This window comes from Aspergillus udagawae, assembly GCF_001078395.1.
Source record: "Aspergillus udagawae IFM 46973 DNA, scaffold_6, whole genome shotgun sequence".
Taxonomy (NCBI): domain Eukaryota; kingdom Fungi; phylum Ascomycota; class Eurotiomycetes; order Eurotiales; family Aspergillaceae; genus Aspergillus; species Aspergillus udagawae.
This window is the reverse complement of record NW_025091269.1, coordinates 454,958-471,149: the sequence shown is the minus strand read 5'-3', so window position 1 is coordinate 471,149 and position 16,192 is coordinate 454,958. Positions and strand designations below refer to the sequence as shown.

Genomic DNA, 16,192 nt, shown 5'->3' with positions numbered 1-16,192 from the left:
TAGACTACAACAAGACAGCGGCATGCATAATCTGGTCTTATAATTGGCACTTTGGCTTCTGCTGTGGCGAAGAGGGGTTGGCGATGTCGCGATCCAGGCACAGAAAAAAAAAGTCGAGATTACCCGAATAGGAAAGGCTGGCGTCCGTAGTCCCGCGGATCCGGGCTCCGCTCCGACCCAGAAACAACCTGAAGAGATAACTCAGACACGAGATAAAAGCGAGAAAAACGATTGGACTCATAGAATGCTGTATCAATGCAATGCCCACAACCATAAGATTGTATCAGCAATACTCCAGACGCCTATCGCTCACAATAACAAACAACAAGACTAAGAAATGCAATAGTTTCTACCATCAGCCCAACGTCGACTTGAATCCTTGATAAGCCTGCTCAATGTCAAAGGCCAACTCCCGCGCCTGTTCCTCGCTTAGCTCCTCTGTTGCGCGCATCTGATTCAATGTGATCAGCCACTGAATGATTTTGCCGCGGTTCTCAAAGTCCCCATCCGTCACTTTGTTTACGGATTGAATAACTTCCGACAGTAGCGGGTGAAGCGCATCTTTGGACACCATGTTCAGCTTCAGAGCGTCCAGGAAGGTAATGAAGTTCTCAGTAGCCGTCAAAATGAGGCTACCTGAAGCGCCGCCAACAGGACCTCCGGTGGTTGGACCTGCGTTGGCTGAAGGTGCGCCGTGGGAGGCTTGCTCGACTGTTGCGGGAAGGCCGATACGGAGACGCTCTGTCGCGCGGGGGCATTCCAGCTGAGAATGGTCAGCAACACGTACAACAATTATACAAAGGTGCGCTCACCCCCCATGTCCGCTTGAAGGTTTCCAGATCAACAAACTCCGCTGCGACGGCCTCATCGCCCAAACTGGACTTGTACTGCTTTAGTAGCCGGGTACATGTCTCGGTGTATTCCGCCTCTGTAACCACGTCCTTGATATATGCCTTTTCGAGTCCATCAAGAGTGACAATGATACTGTAAATCTCGGCCAGCGATTCATGTAGATCGCGCTCCGCGGAGCTGGAGGCTAGTTTCACTTCCTGGCACGACCGCAGTTAGCCAGCAGCTCAGCACATGGGCCGATCGCAAGGGTGTACCTCATCGAGATTGATAGTTGCTGACAGCGCCGGGTTAGGCGTGTAGCTGTAAGGTGTAGGTGCATACGAAAGAGGTCGTTGAGCATACATGATCTCTTACTTTCCAGCTCATTATCCTGATGGTGATAGCTGGATGGCATGAGGAGGGGAAAAGGCGGTCACCCGATTGGGCGGTTCGGCGTCGATATTCTGCCCCGACAGGAATTTTTTTTCCTTCTGCTTTCTCTCCGCGCTTGGCTTTTTGAATAGACCAACCATCTATTTCCAGACCTCGACTCCATCCTTGATAGGATTGGAGAATATACGGCAAGATGGCCGGAAGTCAGAAGAAGTCCACGAAGAAATTCGAGAAAAAGCATTTGAAAGATGTACTCGAACGGCGCAAGGCGAACGCGAAGATCAAGCAGCGCATGCATCTGAAAGAGAAACGCAAGGCTGACAATGCTCGGGCGCGACCTGAGAATGGAGATGTTGAGGAGGAGAGTCCTGAGGAACGTAAGAAGCAGAATGCTTTCGCGGAGATGAACGTCGACGATTTTTTCGCGGGCGGATTCGAGATTGCAGACGCCGATACAGACAAGGGCAAGAAGGCCCGGAAGAAGGATGTTACCCCCAAGATTGGCAAACGGAAGCGGTCAGAAGAGCAGAAGGAAGAGGATGAGGAAGTCTCATCTGCAGCCTCAAGTGAAGGCGAGGAAGATGGTGGCGTATCCGACGATGATGCAGAATCTCAGGCCAGCAGCGCACCCGATGATTTCGAGGCGCACAAGGACCAGCTTCAAGCGTTGAAGGACAGGGATCCCGAATTCTACAAATATCTGAAAGAGAACGATTCGGAGCTGCTCGACTTTGGTGAGCACGGAGATCTCACTGAGGTCCTCGAGCTGAGTGAGGATGAGGAGGAAGAAGGACCCGCAAAGAAGAAGAAGAAGAAGGCGGCCAAGGATGAGGACGAGGAAGCTGCGGACAATACGCTCACGATTGCGATGGTCAAGAAGTGGCAGAAATTGATGGAGGAACAGAACTCGATTCGCGCCATGCGGCAAGCCGTGCTCGCTTTCCGCTGCGCAGCATACATTAACGAGGCGGAAACTCAAGAGCAGAAATACTCAATCTCGGACCCCGATGTATACCATCAGGTTCTTGTGACGGCACTTGGTACTGTGCCGAAGGTGCTGGCGCATCATCTTCCAGTGAAGGAGACGGCCTCCGGAAAAGTCAAGGTGTCTCTGGATTCCAAGAAATTCAAGACCCTCACACCGCTCATCAAGTCGCACACATCCTCAGTTCATCAGTTGCTTGTCAATCTCTCCGATGCATCGACGCTCAAGTTGACCCTTTCGTCCATCGAACCGATGCTCCCCTATCTACTCCAGTTCAGAAAGCTCCTGAAAGTTCTCATCAAGACTATTGTGGGCATCTGGGCCGATGTGTCGACGACGGAGGCAACCCGGATCACAGGCTTCCTGCTACTTCGCAAACTCATGGTCATTGGCGACTCTGGGCTCAAGGAGACGGTCCTCAAGGCCTCGTATGAAGGAGTGGTCAAGGGCAGCCGGAACACAACCGTCCACACGCTCTCCGGAGTCAACCTGATGAAGAACTCGGCCGCCGAGCTCTGGGGCATCGACCAGAACATCTCGTACACGACGGGCTTCAGTTTCATCCGGCAACTCGCCATGCACCTCCGCAGCAGCATCACCAACACCTCCAAGGAATCCTACAAGACCATCTACAACTGGCAGTACACGCACTCGCTGGACTTCTGGTCGCGCGTCCTCTCCCAGCACTGCGACGGCCTCGTCGAAGCCAAAGTCGGCAAACAATCTGCCCTGCGGCCCCTCATCTACCCCGTCGTCCAGATCACCCTCGGCGCGATGCGCCTCATCCCCACCGCAACCTACTTCCCGCTCCGCTTCCAGCTCACCCGCGCCCTCCTCCGCCTCTCCCGCGCCACAGGCACCTACGTGCCTCTGGCGCCCGCCCTCCTCGAGGTCCTCAACGCGGCCGAGATGCGCAAGCCCCCGAAATCCAGCACCCTCAAGCAACTCGACTTCAGCACCGCCATCCGCGCACCGAAATCCTACCTCCGCACCCGCATCTATCAGGACGGCGTCGGCGAACAGGTCGCCGAGCTGCTCGCCGAGTTCTTCGTCCTCTGGACCAAACATATCGCTTTCCCCGAGCTCTCCGTCCCTATCGTCGCTGCCCTGAAACGCTGGCTGAAGCAGGTCGGCTCCCGCACGGCCGGCAACAAGAACGCAAAGGTCAACCAGGCCATCTTGCTGCTTGTGCAGAAGGTCGAGGCCAACGCGCGCTGGATCGAGGAGAAGAGGCTGAATGTCACGTATACGCCGCGCAATCGCGCCGAGGTCGAGACCTTCCTGAAAGATGTGGACTGGGAATCGACGCCTTTGGGAGCGTTTGTCAAGACGCAGCGGAAATTGAGGGAGGAGAAGGCTGCTATTCTGGAGCAGGGCCGGCGGGAGGAGGAGAAACGGCGCGCCGCGGAGAAGAAGGCCGATGAGGATGAGATGATGGAGGACGCGCCTAGTGATGATGATGATGGAAGTGAAGAGTCATCTGGCGAAGAGGAGGAAGAAGAAGAGGAAGAGGAAGAAGAAGAAGAGGAGGAGGAAGAGGAAGAGTTTGAGGAAGAGTAGAGGACATCTTCTTCTAGATACCCTCCTTCTGTCTTAAGTTTGTGTTTGTTTCGTTCATTCCATCCAGTCCTGTACCTCGGGACAATTCCTGCTATGATATCTATAAAAGTTGCAAGGTTCGGGAACATTGTACACATACACATCAAGGGACCACAACAGTCATTATACAAACAAATATGCATGTGGACTATGAAGTAGAGAAATCTATGGCTTGAATGATATATCTACAGTAATATGTAAACATCACAGCCAGGTATACATGCAAAATCAACGCAAAAGCAAGAACAAAAAAATTGTATAGCCGCCTCGTGTAGCAACGACCCGGACGATATCAAAGGAAGACTAAACCGTCCCCACGGGCATCTTTTCACTCCCATACGTACGCGTCTGCTCACGTCTCAGAACAGCATCTTCCTCCTCCGCCCAAGCGAGCGACTCATTCGGCAGCATTACGGCTTGATCAATAGCAACAGGAAGGCCCCTGTGCCGTCCCCGCAGTGTAACAGCCGCCAGAATCAGCTTGCTGATGGTATGCCACGAGCCGCAAAACGAGTAATTTTTACCTGGAATGCCAACGCTGATGCCGACGCAGCCGTAGGCGGAGACAACCTCGAAAATGATGTTAAAGGTTGAGTAGGCGACGGGATCCTCGGAGTAGTGTGGCGACTCGGCGATGGCAATGAAGAAGACTGCGAGGGCGATCCACCATATGTCATGGCTGAGTTGAGAGCGGAGCTGTTGGTGAACGAAGTAGCTGCGCGAGGACTCGACCGTTGAGACATCCTGGCGTCCGAGGAGGTGATGTCGGATTAGGCTCATGACAATATTAGGGGATTGGCTCCCGTGTGCGTCGAGCGGTTCGTCTGAGGCGTAAATGCCTAGGGAGCGCTCTTCGTACACATTGGTGTTTCTGCGGCAGTTAGCGAAGGAAGCTTAGAATGATAAGTGGACGAGACGAACCTCATGGTCACCAATACTGGCAACGCCGAGACATACTGCAGAGTGGTTAGCTGGATATTTGGACAGGTTAGAATGACCAATAAAACTGACCATCATGAGAACTACAAATTGTTAGCAGATGACACGTATATTTCATGTTACAAGCCTTACCGTATAACACAAGTAGTCCCTGGCGCAATTCCGAGATAGTTACAACATAGAACCCTCCAGAGCGCACAGCTATACCAGACGGGTTAGCAGCTGGTGATGAGCATTACTATGAAGACCCTCACCCAAAGCCTGGAACAGCCCATCTAAGATACGATAACCTGCCGGCAGTGTCTCTATTTCTTTATTTCCAATCGCAAGAATCTCGAAACAGGCCCAGTCGATTCCATTCAATATAACGATGGTCCCTAGCAGGTACCATGTATGGCGGACAGGGAAGAGGTTAGTGTAAACCTGCAGTGGTCAGTTAGCTCTTATGGTAAAATGCCGTAGTAGTCCGTACCCTTCTGGGATGGTCCAGGATAAAATCCAAAGTGACCTTCCAAGTCTCCCATGATGGCCGATTCGTCACCAAGCGTCTCATGGTCCAGATGATGAATCGTAGAAAGCAGGGGTAGAGAGTATTCCCTGCAAGAATCAACATGCCCATTGTGAGAAGCGGGTACGCACTGTGGCTAGTCAGCGTTGTCCTCGTGAGTCAGACAAAAGGTGAATTACTTTGTCTGCAAAGCGGTCATATTCGCATCCAAAAGGGACATTCCACTGTTGACAAACGCAGAAACAGCAAAGAAAGCTCCAGTCCAGAAGGGCGACAGGCCATTTGCCCGAGGAATCTCTGGATGGTTTACTTCCAGCCAGCCACCGACCCCCGCAATGCCGATGATCAGGAACGTCGCCCAGTATAGCAGAACAACGACCGACAAGAATGAAACTGCTTTGTACTCGACACCGCCTAGTTTCTCACGCTCCTCAAGCGTAAGACCATGAAACTGGGAATTCCGCGAGATGAAGCCTTTTGAGGCAAAGTATTTCTCCGTATCTCTTAGGATCCCCTTCAATCGGGGGATCACGTCTGACTCTCCGTCCAAAGGTACAGTGGGAGCTACATCTCTCGGATGGTTATTCAAATCGAGTCGAGCGCCCACTCCTGCCATGGGGAAGACTTTGTGGTGATGATGATGATGATGATGATGGCGTGGCTGCATATGGCCAATAGTGATTTGGTCGTCATCGCCCCATCCGATATGGTCATCGTCGGCCGTATTGGAAGATTCTAACGGGGCATTTTCCGTGGCGAACGCCTGGGAGCCCTCAGGACTATGGGGTTCTCCCGGTTGCGAAGTGTGCGTTTGGGTCTTCCCCGCAGGCTTCAGGAAACCCAGAGTGGACTGCCCGAGACGAATTCTTGCGGCAGACCTCTCTGAAATGGTCTTGAATTTGAGCTGGAATGCTCTCTTGCGCACAAATAGGACCGTGATTGAGATCAGAATGGCATGTCCTAAGATCAGTAGCGCAAAAAGAATGGACTGTTGGAACGTGTTTAGGGACGAGAGGTCCACCTGAAACGAGTTAGCGAGGCTGAATGGCATGGATTTATGGAACGTACAGTGTTCAATCCAGCACCAGTCATGGCACTGACGCACATGAAAAGCGCGTCTGCATAATGAACACTCCGTGAGGGAGTTGCGGAACCCCAGAAGATGATACTGCAAATCAGCGGTGTGACGATGAAATAGGCGTAATGGAGGGTGAGGAAGTTGAATGGTGGCAGCACCGCCATGATGCAACGACCGAGTGGTCGAGACCATGTTCGTCTAAGTCGAACTGTTGAATCTGTCAGCCCTCGATCGCTGATAATGAGACACCGAACAAACGCCGGAATGACGTACCTATCATCTCGACAGAGACTTTCTGAGATGAAAAAAAGCAGGTGTAAGTGCCTCCGCAACAACAGGACAACTTTTGGTGATGCTAAAATAGAATATTTTGAGGTTGAGAAGCACGTTCTGCTCGTGCTTCTCTACCTGCCGTGGGAGCGCACACCGCTAGCCACAACAAGGGTTTTGAAAGAATTCTTTGACAAACTGAAAGGTTCGTAATCTTGTCCGATAGTCCATTGCTTTGAGGCTCAGGTTTCTGTAGAGTGTCTTTTGTTGTGTTGGTGGGAATAGCGGTGAGGTTTTAGTTGATGCTGATAGTGGGAAGCGGAAAATTCGTCCGAGGTCGTGTTATGGATATAATGTCTCTGTTTTGATGGATCCTGAAAGAAAGCTGTCCAAAGCGTGTGTTATTCCATTTCAACGACACTTTCAATAGTCAGAGATGGTTGCGTTGTATAGACTGCTAATCGTGTTGGTGATGAAGAAAAAAAAAAGTGCGGCAAGGGAAGAGATAAGAAATGATAAAGGAGGACTTCCGAGGTGGATCAGGAAGCTTGCCCAACTAAGAAAGAAGGTTCAACGGGCCCCACATCTCAGATTGATAGGGCTGTTCCTTACTGGTAAGGCATACTTCAAGATTTCAATACATTATACAGCTCCATCTCTGTGGGGTCTGCACAGTCAAGTACATTTACAAAAGACCCTAGATATCATTGTTAGCGGTTACGGCATGCTGAAAATCATCTTCTTCAATCGCCAGTCAGTATACGCTTAAGCTGCTGCCTAAGCCTAAATATGCGAAGCCTGAATCACCCCTTAGCTCTTAGTTGAACTACCAAACTGTCCTACCATCATGTCTTCCACCCCTTCTAAGAATAGCAAGGCTGGCTCTGTTCCTCCACCACCTCCGCCACCCCCACTGAGTGCTGGCGGGGCTCCTGCTCCTGCACCAGTACCCCAACCGCCGGCCGTGGCGGAACAAGGCCCTCCTGGGGCCTTCCTCGTCGAACTGCTGATCTACAACGGTCATCCCTTCAAGGACCACTGGGCGTACTGGGTGCGTTCGCACAGCAATAAGGAAATTGGAGTCAAGATCCACGCTACTGGCGATGTGAGGAACGGCTTCAAGTTCGAGATTAAGCGCAGCTGCAACTTCCGCACAACTGAAATCCCCCCCACGAAGAGAATCCCGCTGCAATGGGTCGATGGCCAGTACTTTGATGAAAAAGAAATGTTTAACAACGGAATGTACAAAATTGACAATGTCCCGGTATGTCCGTTCGAGGCCAGTGCGCACAAGATCAAGGCCCCTGGGAAGAGCCTGAATACAACTAGTGATACCGTAAGTTCCAGCTACATTTTTCTTGCAACCCTTGCCTTGGTGTTCCAGGAACGCTCCGTGGATAATGTATAGCAGCTAATCTAGAGACCTTCAGAACTTATCAGCAGGAAATATTGGTAAGAGAGTCACACAAAGGAACTGCCAGACATGGATTGTCGAGTCCGCTGAGCAACTCGCTAAGGACCATATTTTCAGACGAGAAATTGCTGATTACCTTTGCGCAATTGAGCAGTGATCATATCACAGAGAACTATCACTAGAACCAGGGGTATTTAGGCTTCGTTGCGATGACAAGTATTACATCAACACAGGGCGAACGAACCCGGAGATGCAAGATGTGGACCTGAGCACCAGCAGTGACTTCTATGATACTGAGCATGTGCTCAAGCTTCAGCTTATTCCTCTTTTCTTTGAGTATGCAACTAGAGCAATGTGCCTGGCTTCCGTGGTTGCTCAGGAGTAAGGTAGGCACCCGTTTATAGGCACCGATTCTTCCCCAAAACTTTCTCGGATTATATGAAGACCACCGACTTTTACTGCCAAAGATCAAGATTTTTAGATTACTAGGTAGACTGGAGGAGCTGTACATGAACATCTAGTCAAATATCTAGTAGTTGCACGTACTCAGTGAACAAGATATCGGGGTATCGATTCCAAACATGTATCTTTCGATCACCCAGGTGGTAACCAATGAAAATGACCGTATCACAGACGCTCCGTCTGTAAAGGGAAGCTCTTCCAGTACTGGCCCCAGTGTTTGTTCCGTACCCCCCGAGTAGACGGCCAGAGCTCATATAAGAGATCTTCGACCTGCTGCGGTATATGTAGACGGCCATTTTCACTAATGTCCTCCTCTCGCCACAATTCCCATGCTTCCTTCCCAATCTCCCGCAGATCCGGGTTTCTTTGGCTGTAGACACCAGGCCTGGTGAGAAGAAATGAATGACTCAGTTGCCGGATCACATGCTTCTCCTCCCTCGAATAAAAGTTCGCTCCGAATGGTATGATCCGTAGCTTTCTCAGTCTTTTGCTGGGTTGACTTGATGCAATGAGATCCCAAATACTCATTGCAAGGCTCTCATCCATCGCAGCATTGATCAGAGTCTCTCGCAAACAAGCAGTGCTGGCTACTTCAGGACCGATGGGCGACTGTCTGGGATCGCAATGCAAATCCAGGATTAAGGTATGCAGCTGTGTGAGTTGACTGAGTGCTCTGTATATGTTGCACTCTCGGTGATTGCCTCCTTGGCGCTTGATCTGGAGTCGAAGTTCCTGCAAGTTTGCGCAACAGTCTGCCAGCTGAGAAATATGTTGACTGTCTAAAACTGGGTACTTGTATCCATTATCGTAAATTGTTGGCGACCTAAACAGCCGTCCGTCCTCCGATGTCTCAATTGCAAGGCCCTTCAATGATGTGCCATGGTGCTGAAGGATGTGATCGAGGGAAGAAGTACTGCGTAAGCCGCGCAGACAGAGGAACCTCAACGGAGCAAAAGCTCGGACTGCGGACACCATCTCCTCGTCATCCGCATTGACGTCTTCATTGGGTTTGGCCCATGGGTCCATGGTAACAAACAGCCGTTCTAAGCTGTGGAAAAGCGAAGCGGCTTGGGCCAGCAAGCTCGGGCTAGAGTAAATAGACATATCCAATGAGCGGAGCCGAGTTAGGTCTATAAGATTCCCTAGTTTCAGCAGAATCTCCTCCAACGGCCCGCGTCCAGATCCAAAGTGCAATGAGACGGAGTCCAAACAAGCTGCCGGGACAGGCTTTAAATCAGCAGAGAAGTCCTTCCATTCCTGTTTGATTTTCATGATAGAACCATCGTTGGGTGCACGGCTAGCACGTATAGCTAAACGCTTTAGGTTTTGACCCATGCAGACAAAGGGAAGAAGCTCGTCGAGATGAACAAATTCTTGACCTCCATTGGGATCGTTTACGGTGAAGTAATTCACGGCAAAAGTATGGAGACCTGGGGACCGGAGTACACTAATCTCAAATGGATCATTCATTGAGGCACTGTATCCAGGGTCGGGCCTTCCTAGGCCGGGTACATCAATGCTCAAGTCCTGAAAGAACCAGATTTTCACCCTGCACCTGGGATGATACTGGCAGATGACCTGATGAACGGGTGCAGGAAACATGTTGTGTGCTGCGTAATTCAGCTCTTCTAGGTGCTCAAGACGCACGATCAACGACATGAGCGGCTGCCACTCCTTCTGTGAATAGTAATCAACACTCAGATTCAGGAATCTAAGATCTGACTCGATGCATTCCCCGAGCCGGTGCTCCAGGAACGTGTCCCTATGAGCTGGCGGAATGTAGTCGGCAAACTCCATCCCCCAGTCTTTAATCTGCCAGAGACGCCTTCCCTTTTTGGTCTCAATATCCGGCTCATAGAGGCAAACCACATCCAATTTACGGGCATATTTGAGAAACGTCTGCCCTCTTCTGCCTTGGTTAACCTCAGACGCAGTAGCCTGGAGCCCAGCCAGGTTCCGGAATTTCACTCTGAGGGTTTCGAACAAAAATGGAGCCACTACTTCTCTCCACAGCCTGTTTATTAATCTGAGTAGTGGGAGAGCTTCTGGGGAGTCTGTTTTGATCTGAGGTTTGTTAGTATGCTGTCAGCACAGAGAGTAGGTGAAGACAGACCATAAAACAAATGTGTCGCAAGATTTCAATGGGAAGGTCCTCCATGATGCTGTGGAGATGGAATGTGGTGAGAACTACACGTGCCTCTGCTTATTCCTGGCTCGTGGAAGGTTACCTTAGTCCTTAGGTATCTTTACCAATATCACGTGTGGTAGGTGCCCATTTGATCTACCAATGCCGACCTTGAGATTGTGAATTTAGCCTGATTCTCCTCATATTTTCATCTAGTTGCTCTTCTTGATCTGGGCCCTTGGGTCTATATTGGCAGAGGTCCTCAGCCATTACGGTTCTACAGCAAAAGTTTCTGGTAGAGCGTAATATGCTGAGTCCTGAGAACCAGGAGATTTGAAGATCAAGCAAGATAAATGCATCTCATCACAGTTCCCTAAACCAGCATGCCCAGACACTGGGTTAGTAGTTAATAAGATGGAGTTGTCTATGCCATAAAAGCGCCACCTATGCTGAGAAGATCCAGAAAGCAAATGGTCATTAGCTAAGCAGAAGACATCTCCATCCAGCAAAATATACAGGCCATTGATGAAAGCATTTACCTCTCCTAGCTGAAGAGAAAGAATACATGAAATTATAACTTGAGTTGGGGAGACTGTAAAATCACAATAACAGTTTCTTTCTTTTATGCTCACCTCTTTTTTAATCCTTGAAAAGGTCAGCAATAGGGGGATAGTCACTTGGATCCTCATAGAACGTCGCCTGCCATTTTTCCAGGATAGCACATTGCTCATCCATATTCTGGACATCACGCAAAGCATCCAGCAGCTCACGCGGTTGGAGCCGGGGGAGTGAATTATACTCGTAAACCCAGAGACCCTTGCTGTTGGATGGCCAGCCATAGATTGATTGATAATATTTTCGTAGGCCAACTTCTTCACCCTCACTGTGATACTGTTCTTCGCATCTCTCTTCATCTTCCCACTCCTGAGCACCAATGAGTCGCAGTTGCTCTGCAAATGCATCCTCCTCCTTCCGAGATGCTGATCGTTGAACCAGTAACTCTGATGGGTTGAGGCCAATGTATATCATATCAGCCGGAGTGGGGTTTTCTTTGCGCAAAAATTTACCATTCGAGGGCCAGGCTTGCACGAAGAGTCGGTGACGTTTCCTCATGACTCGAAAGTCAGGGTACACACCTTTTACAAGACTAGTCCCATAGTTGATGTCAATGGTATACCCATCATCTTGGCCCTGTCCTTGCGTGTTGCCTTGTTTGATAGACTGTTGAGGGGTGCTTCGGAAAAGAAATCTTGGGCTATACATGCTAACATCAGTTAGTAGTGGGGCCAGTCATCTCTGGAATAATCACTCACATGAAGAGTACTGTAGTACAGACCCCAATGACTGAGAGAAAGAACTGAATCATTCTTTGCATGGAGGAAGCTCTGAAGTGTGCGCAATCTCCTGGAATGGATGGCACCATACGATTTACGCACTCAGTACCGCTAGAATCTGTATTGCTCTTGGCTGTGTTATCCGTGAGCTCGAGGGTGTATACGGAAATGAGGTTCCACGAAAGAGGGGGAGCTTTCTCAACAAACAAAGGAAAGTGAACTAGACGGGGACGGGGAATCCCTGTTGGGTCAAATTGCTGCCTGCTCCTGCCATAGCCTCATAGCTCTGCTAGGGTCACAAGCCCCAGTGACTGTCACAATTTGTGGCGCATCTCAGGAAGGTGAATGGGTATTATGTTCAACGCAACGCCGACAACCTTGCCATGTGCGCGCTAGCCAGCTACGCGCAGGAGCAACTGGATAACATTTATCCAGCGTGGCCCATTGTCACGGATAAACCATTTGATGCCCCGTATCAAAGGCACAACATTATTCACTAAGCATGCCGGAGTAATCCAGAAGCTGCCAGAGCAGCTGGTGGCATCCATATCAGGCAATTGGACAGGAACTGCAGAAGAACAGTTTCCCTTGTAGACTATTCAGCCTCAATCAATTAACACTGGGAGCCTCCAAAATAGAGACACTCTAGGAGCGGACACCCGGTTCCTATCATGGTAAAGAGTATTGTTAGTAATGTTAATGTAGCATCGGTTAGCAGACCCTTGGGAATGGCGCAGTTGTTAAAATGATGTTGTAGGGATGCGGATGTGGTGAGAAATGCGGTAATGTGGCTGGCAACGTGCCTTTTTTTTTGTGCCTCCATGGAAGGTTATCCTTACTAAATCACGTGTGGTAGGCTGCCTGTTAATTTACCAATGCCAATTTGGAGCTGGCCATGAATTTAGCATGATTCTCGTCTCATTTTTCATCTAGTTGCTCATATTGATCTGGGCCCTTGGGAGTTGGGTCTATCTTGGCGAAGGTCCCCCGTGTTCTCGGTAGCATACATTCTGTCAGACAGTTTTGGACTCTCAAAGGATTTTGATGATTCTTGAGATCAACATCGTTATATATCAAACCACTCGGCGAAAAAGGGGTCTAGACGGCCATCTCTAGCTAGTGGGGATGATAGCGGTAGGGTCAACACAGCAGGGATACAACAAACCCTATACATCCGGACCTAATTACCCTCGGCCTCCTTGGAATGATCGGGTGCGATACGCAGATCGTCAGGGAAAAATTGTATGGTCATAATGAACAATGGCAAAGGCGTACCCCGATAGCTGGTCAAGGCTGCTCAGAACCAATGGTTTCACTGGGTTCTGGTCAGATTGGGCCTCCCACACTTCTCGCACCTTGCTGATCTTGTCATGGATCCAGTCATAAGAACGTTTAAGCTGGAATTGCATGTAGTCATGCCACCATTCATCCCAGGCCGCAACGAAGAGGCTTGTCCCTCCATTGGACTCAAGATCTACTTGCCTGAAAACCTTCCGCAGATTCGACACAATTTCCACAAAGGAATCAGAGGAACCTCATTGTCGTTCAGATAATGCCAAACGGCAATGGCGGCCTTGATTAATTTGAGCGGTATCCCAGTCTGCAAACTACACACAGGGAAAGATGAGTTGATATTAAGCACTAGCTTATGCTAAAAAGCTATAAGCGTAAAGATGCAATCAAGGCTCTACCTCAACCTGCTCCTCCCTCACCCAATGCCCGCTCTTCCCCCCCTTCTTCTCCAACAACTGCACCTCCCCAATCACCATCCCCTTATCCACAGCCTTCAACATATCATACACCGTCAACGCAGCCCCCACCGTCGCCGTCATCGCCTCCATCTCCACCCCCGTCCGGCCCGCACAACTAACCGTCGCAACCACTCGCATCGCCCCATGCCCCATCCTCGTCCCCGGCTTTGCATCTTGCGAAACAGGGCCACGGTCAGGGTCAACCAGCTTTATGTCGACCTCCACGCCTGTAATCCCAACGCTGGGATGGCACAGCGGGATGATGTCCGGTGTTTTCTTGGCTGCCATGATCCCCGCGATGCGGGCGACGCTGAACACGTCGCCTTTCTTAGTGAGACCCTTGCGCAGCAGCTCGTGTGGGCGTGCGTTGGAGAAGTGGACGAGACAGCTTGCTGTTGCGGATCGGGCTGTGATTGGTTTTTCGGTGATTTGGGTCATGTGCACGGTTTGGGAGGGAGTGAGGTGGGGGAGGTCGGGGTCGGAGGTTGTTGGTAGAGATGGTGATGATCTTGTTTCGGTTTCTGTTTCTGTTTCTAGTTTGTGTTCTGGATGGGAGTCAAGGGGTTTGCTACGCTTGTCGTGATATTGACGAGCCTGGAGTTTGAACGGCGAAGTATGCAGAAGGTGAAGGGGGATATTGGCTGAGATTATTCTGGATGTCAATGTCGTATTTCTGACATGTTCACTATCTAAGCCTCCTATCAGCATTGGTGGTGCCAGACCGGTCTTATATCCAAATCAAATACATGATGAATCATGGTCACATCGTAAATCAAGTAAGAAAGCCAAACGCCAGAATGTGCGATACTCTGCAGACGGGTATATGAAAAGTTGAAAAGAACAAGTCGCGCCTACCCACCAATAAGTATCATCGGCCGATTCTTCATATTCTTCAATTCATCCATGCCAGCGTGTTTGGCCTTCTTCCGCTTAACCGCCATCCCGATCAGCTCAAGGAGCTCTCGCTCTCTCTGATTGACCTCCCCACCCTCGTCCTGAATGCGAGCGGCTGCTTCCGCAGACTCAAGAAGCCGAAGTTCTTTTAGTGTAGTTTCATCAATCGGCTGGCCATCATTCTCCTTTCGAATGATATCACGCAGCGACACCTCCGTATTGCCAAACAGACAGACCTTCAGGTTCCCGTCGCTGGTGATGCGCAGCCGATTGCAGGTGCCGCAGAAATTATGCGTCATACTCGTGATAAACCCAACCCGGCCTTGGAAGCCCGGGATCCGATACGTCTTGCTGGTATCGTTCTTGTGTCCGACCACTTTCTCCAGAGACGGGTACTTCTCCCGAATCACCGCCAGCATCTCCTGGTACGAGACCATCTTGCCCTGGCTCCACTTATTCCCGTCAAATGGCATGTACTCGATGAACCGCACCTCGATGGGACTGTCCCGCCCCAGCTCCACAAACGGAAGGATCTCCCGATCGTTGATCCCCCGCATAACCACGCAGTTGATCTTCAACGTGATCCCCGCACCCGCTCGATTCAGCTCCAGAATGCGCTCGATGCTCTTCATCACCGCCTCAAACCCCTTCCTCCTCGTCATAATCTGAAACTGGAACGGATCCAGCGTGTCCAGACTGAGATTCACTCCCGTTAGCCCCGCCTCCACCATATCCTCCAGCTTCCGATGCAGCGAGATCCCGTTTGTCGTCAGACACAGCTCCCGCAGCCCGTTCCGCCGCAGCTCGCCGATCGACTGCATAAGCGGGACGATGTCCTTGCGGACCGTCGGCTCGCCGCCCGTCAGCCGGATCTTGGTCACACCCTGCGAGACGAATAGCGAGGATAAGTACACGATTTCCGGGGTGGTGAGGAGGTGCGCGGGCGGGGAGAGCGGTACGCCTTCCTCAGGCATGCAGTATAGACAGCGCAGGTTGCAGCGTTCGGTGACGCTGATGCGGAGGTAGTCATGTTGGCGGTTGAAGGTGTCCGTGAGGAAGTCGGAGAAGGGTCTTGCGGATCGGAGGGCAGTCCATCGGGAGGGGGGGGTTGCGGAGGAGGGTGACGAGGGGTTCAGAGGGTAGGTTGTAGAGCTAAGGTGGGTGTTCTGGCTTGTTGTCGATGGTTCTACAGCAGCCGTGGCAATTCTGCTGTGTAGACGAACCCTTGGTACTAGCCGGCGATAACTGCGCGGGGAGAGCCGAAAGGCGACTCCCCGCATGCCCAGGAGAGACTCACTCATCCTGAGCAGAGATTCCTGAGCAGGGATTTCTGCACAAAGAGAACTTTGCTGGGAAAGTTGTGTCCTGCATTTAGGAAGGGGAAAGGCCTCGAAGAAGTTCAAAGAAATGTTGCATTGTGGGTTCTTATCAAGGGATAAGAGGGTGACTCCCAACTCCGCGGACTCGGCGACCCCCGCCATTTAACAGGGTACGAGGATTAGTCACCGCCATTATTATTCGCGCAGAATTACTGGGGCATGATATCACGGCGTATCCATCTAGCCTTGCCTGCTGAGTCAATTTGCGCATTGACAGACAGCATGAAATA

At 50.7% G+C, this 16,192-nt stretch overlaps 7 protein-coding genes across 7 annotated transcripts; 2 read left to right on the top strand and 5 right to left on the bottom strand.

Moving 5' to 3' along the window:
• Positions 1–355: 355 nt before the first annotated feature.
• Positions 356–1,196, bottom strand: Aud_007936 (ESCRT-I subunit protein VPS28; the record flags this gene model as incomplete). Its single annotated transcript, XM_043292823.1, has 3 exons — positions 356–763; positions 813–1,049; positions 1,107–1,196. The coding sequence occupies 3 exons, from the start codon at positions 1,194–1,196 to the stop codon at positions 356–358; spliced, it is 735 nt and encodes a 244-aa protein (XP_043148758.1).
• Positions 1,197–1,417: 221 nt separating this feature from the next.
• Positions 1,418–3,769, top strand: Aud_007935 (mRNA-binding ribosome synthesis protein NOC2; the record flags this gene model as incomplete). Its single annotated transcript, XM_043292822.1, has 1 exon — positions 1,418–3,769. One exon carries the CDS (start codon positions 1,418–1,420, stop codon positions 3,767–3,769), a length of 2,352 nt encoding a protein of 783 aa, XP_043148757.1.
• Positions 3,770–4,111: 342 nt separating this feature from the next.
• On the bottom strand, positions 4,112–6,497 carry Aud_007934 (putative potassium transporter; the record flags this gene model as incomplete). The annotated part of the gene is made up of 8 exons (XM_043292821.1): positions 4,112–4,679; positions 4,730–4,764; positions 4,820–4,830; positions 4,880–4,948; positions 5,002–5,170; positions 5,220–5,385; positions 5,435–6,276; positions 6,324–6,497. The coding sequence occupies 8 exons, from the start codon at positions 6,495–6,497 to the stop codon at positions 4,112–4,114; spliced, it is 2,034 nt and encodes a 677-aa protein (XP_043148756.1).
• Positions 6,498–7,450: 953 nt separating this feature from the next.
• Positions 7,451–8,011, top strand: Aud_007933 (uncharacterized protein; the record flags this gene model as incomplete). Its single annotated transcript, XM_043292820.1, has 1 exon — positions 7,451–8,011. The coding sequence occupies one exon, from the start codon at positions 7,451–7,453 to the stop codon at positions 8,009–8,011; it is 561 nt and encodes a 186-aa protein (XP_043148755.1).
• Positions 8,012–8,644: 633 nt separating this feature from the next.
• On the bottom strand, positions 8,645–10,637 carry Aud_007932 (uncharacterized protein; the record flags this gene model as incomplete). Its single annotated transcript, XM_043292819.1, has 2 exons — positions 8,645–10,543; positions 10,593–10,637. 2 exons carry the CDS (start codon positions 10,635–10,637, stop codon positions 8,645–8,647), a joined length of 1,944 nt encoding a protein of 647 aa, XP_043148754.1.
• Positions 10,638–11,243: 606 nt separating this feature from the next.
• Positions 11,244–11,970, bottom strand: Aud_007931 (uncharacterized protein; the record flags this gene model as incomplete). The annotated part of the gene is made up of 2 exons (XM_043292818.1): positions 11,244–11,859; positions 11,963–11,970. 2 exons carry the CDS (start codon positions 11,968–11,970, stop codon positions 11,244–11,246), a joined length of 624 nt encoding a protein of 207 aa, XP_043148753.1.
• Positions 11,971–13,617: 1,647 nt separating this feature from the next.
• Positions 13,618–15,884, bottom strand: Aud_007930 (molybdopterin cofactor biosynthetic protein; the record flags this gene model as incomplete). The annotated part of the gene is made up of 2 exons (XM_043292817.1): positions 13,618–14,378; positions 14,549–15,884. 2 exons carry the CDS (start codon positions 15,882–15,884, stop codon positions 13,618–13,620), a joined length of 2,097 nt encoding a protein of 698 aa, XP_043148752.1.
• Between the last annotated feature and the right edge of the window lie 308 nt (positions 15,885–16,192).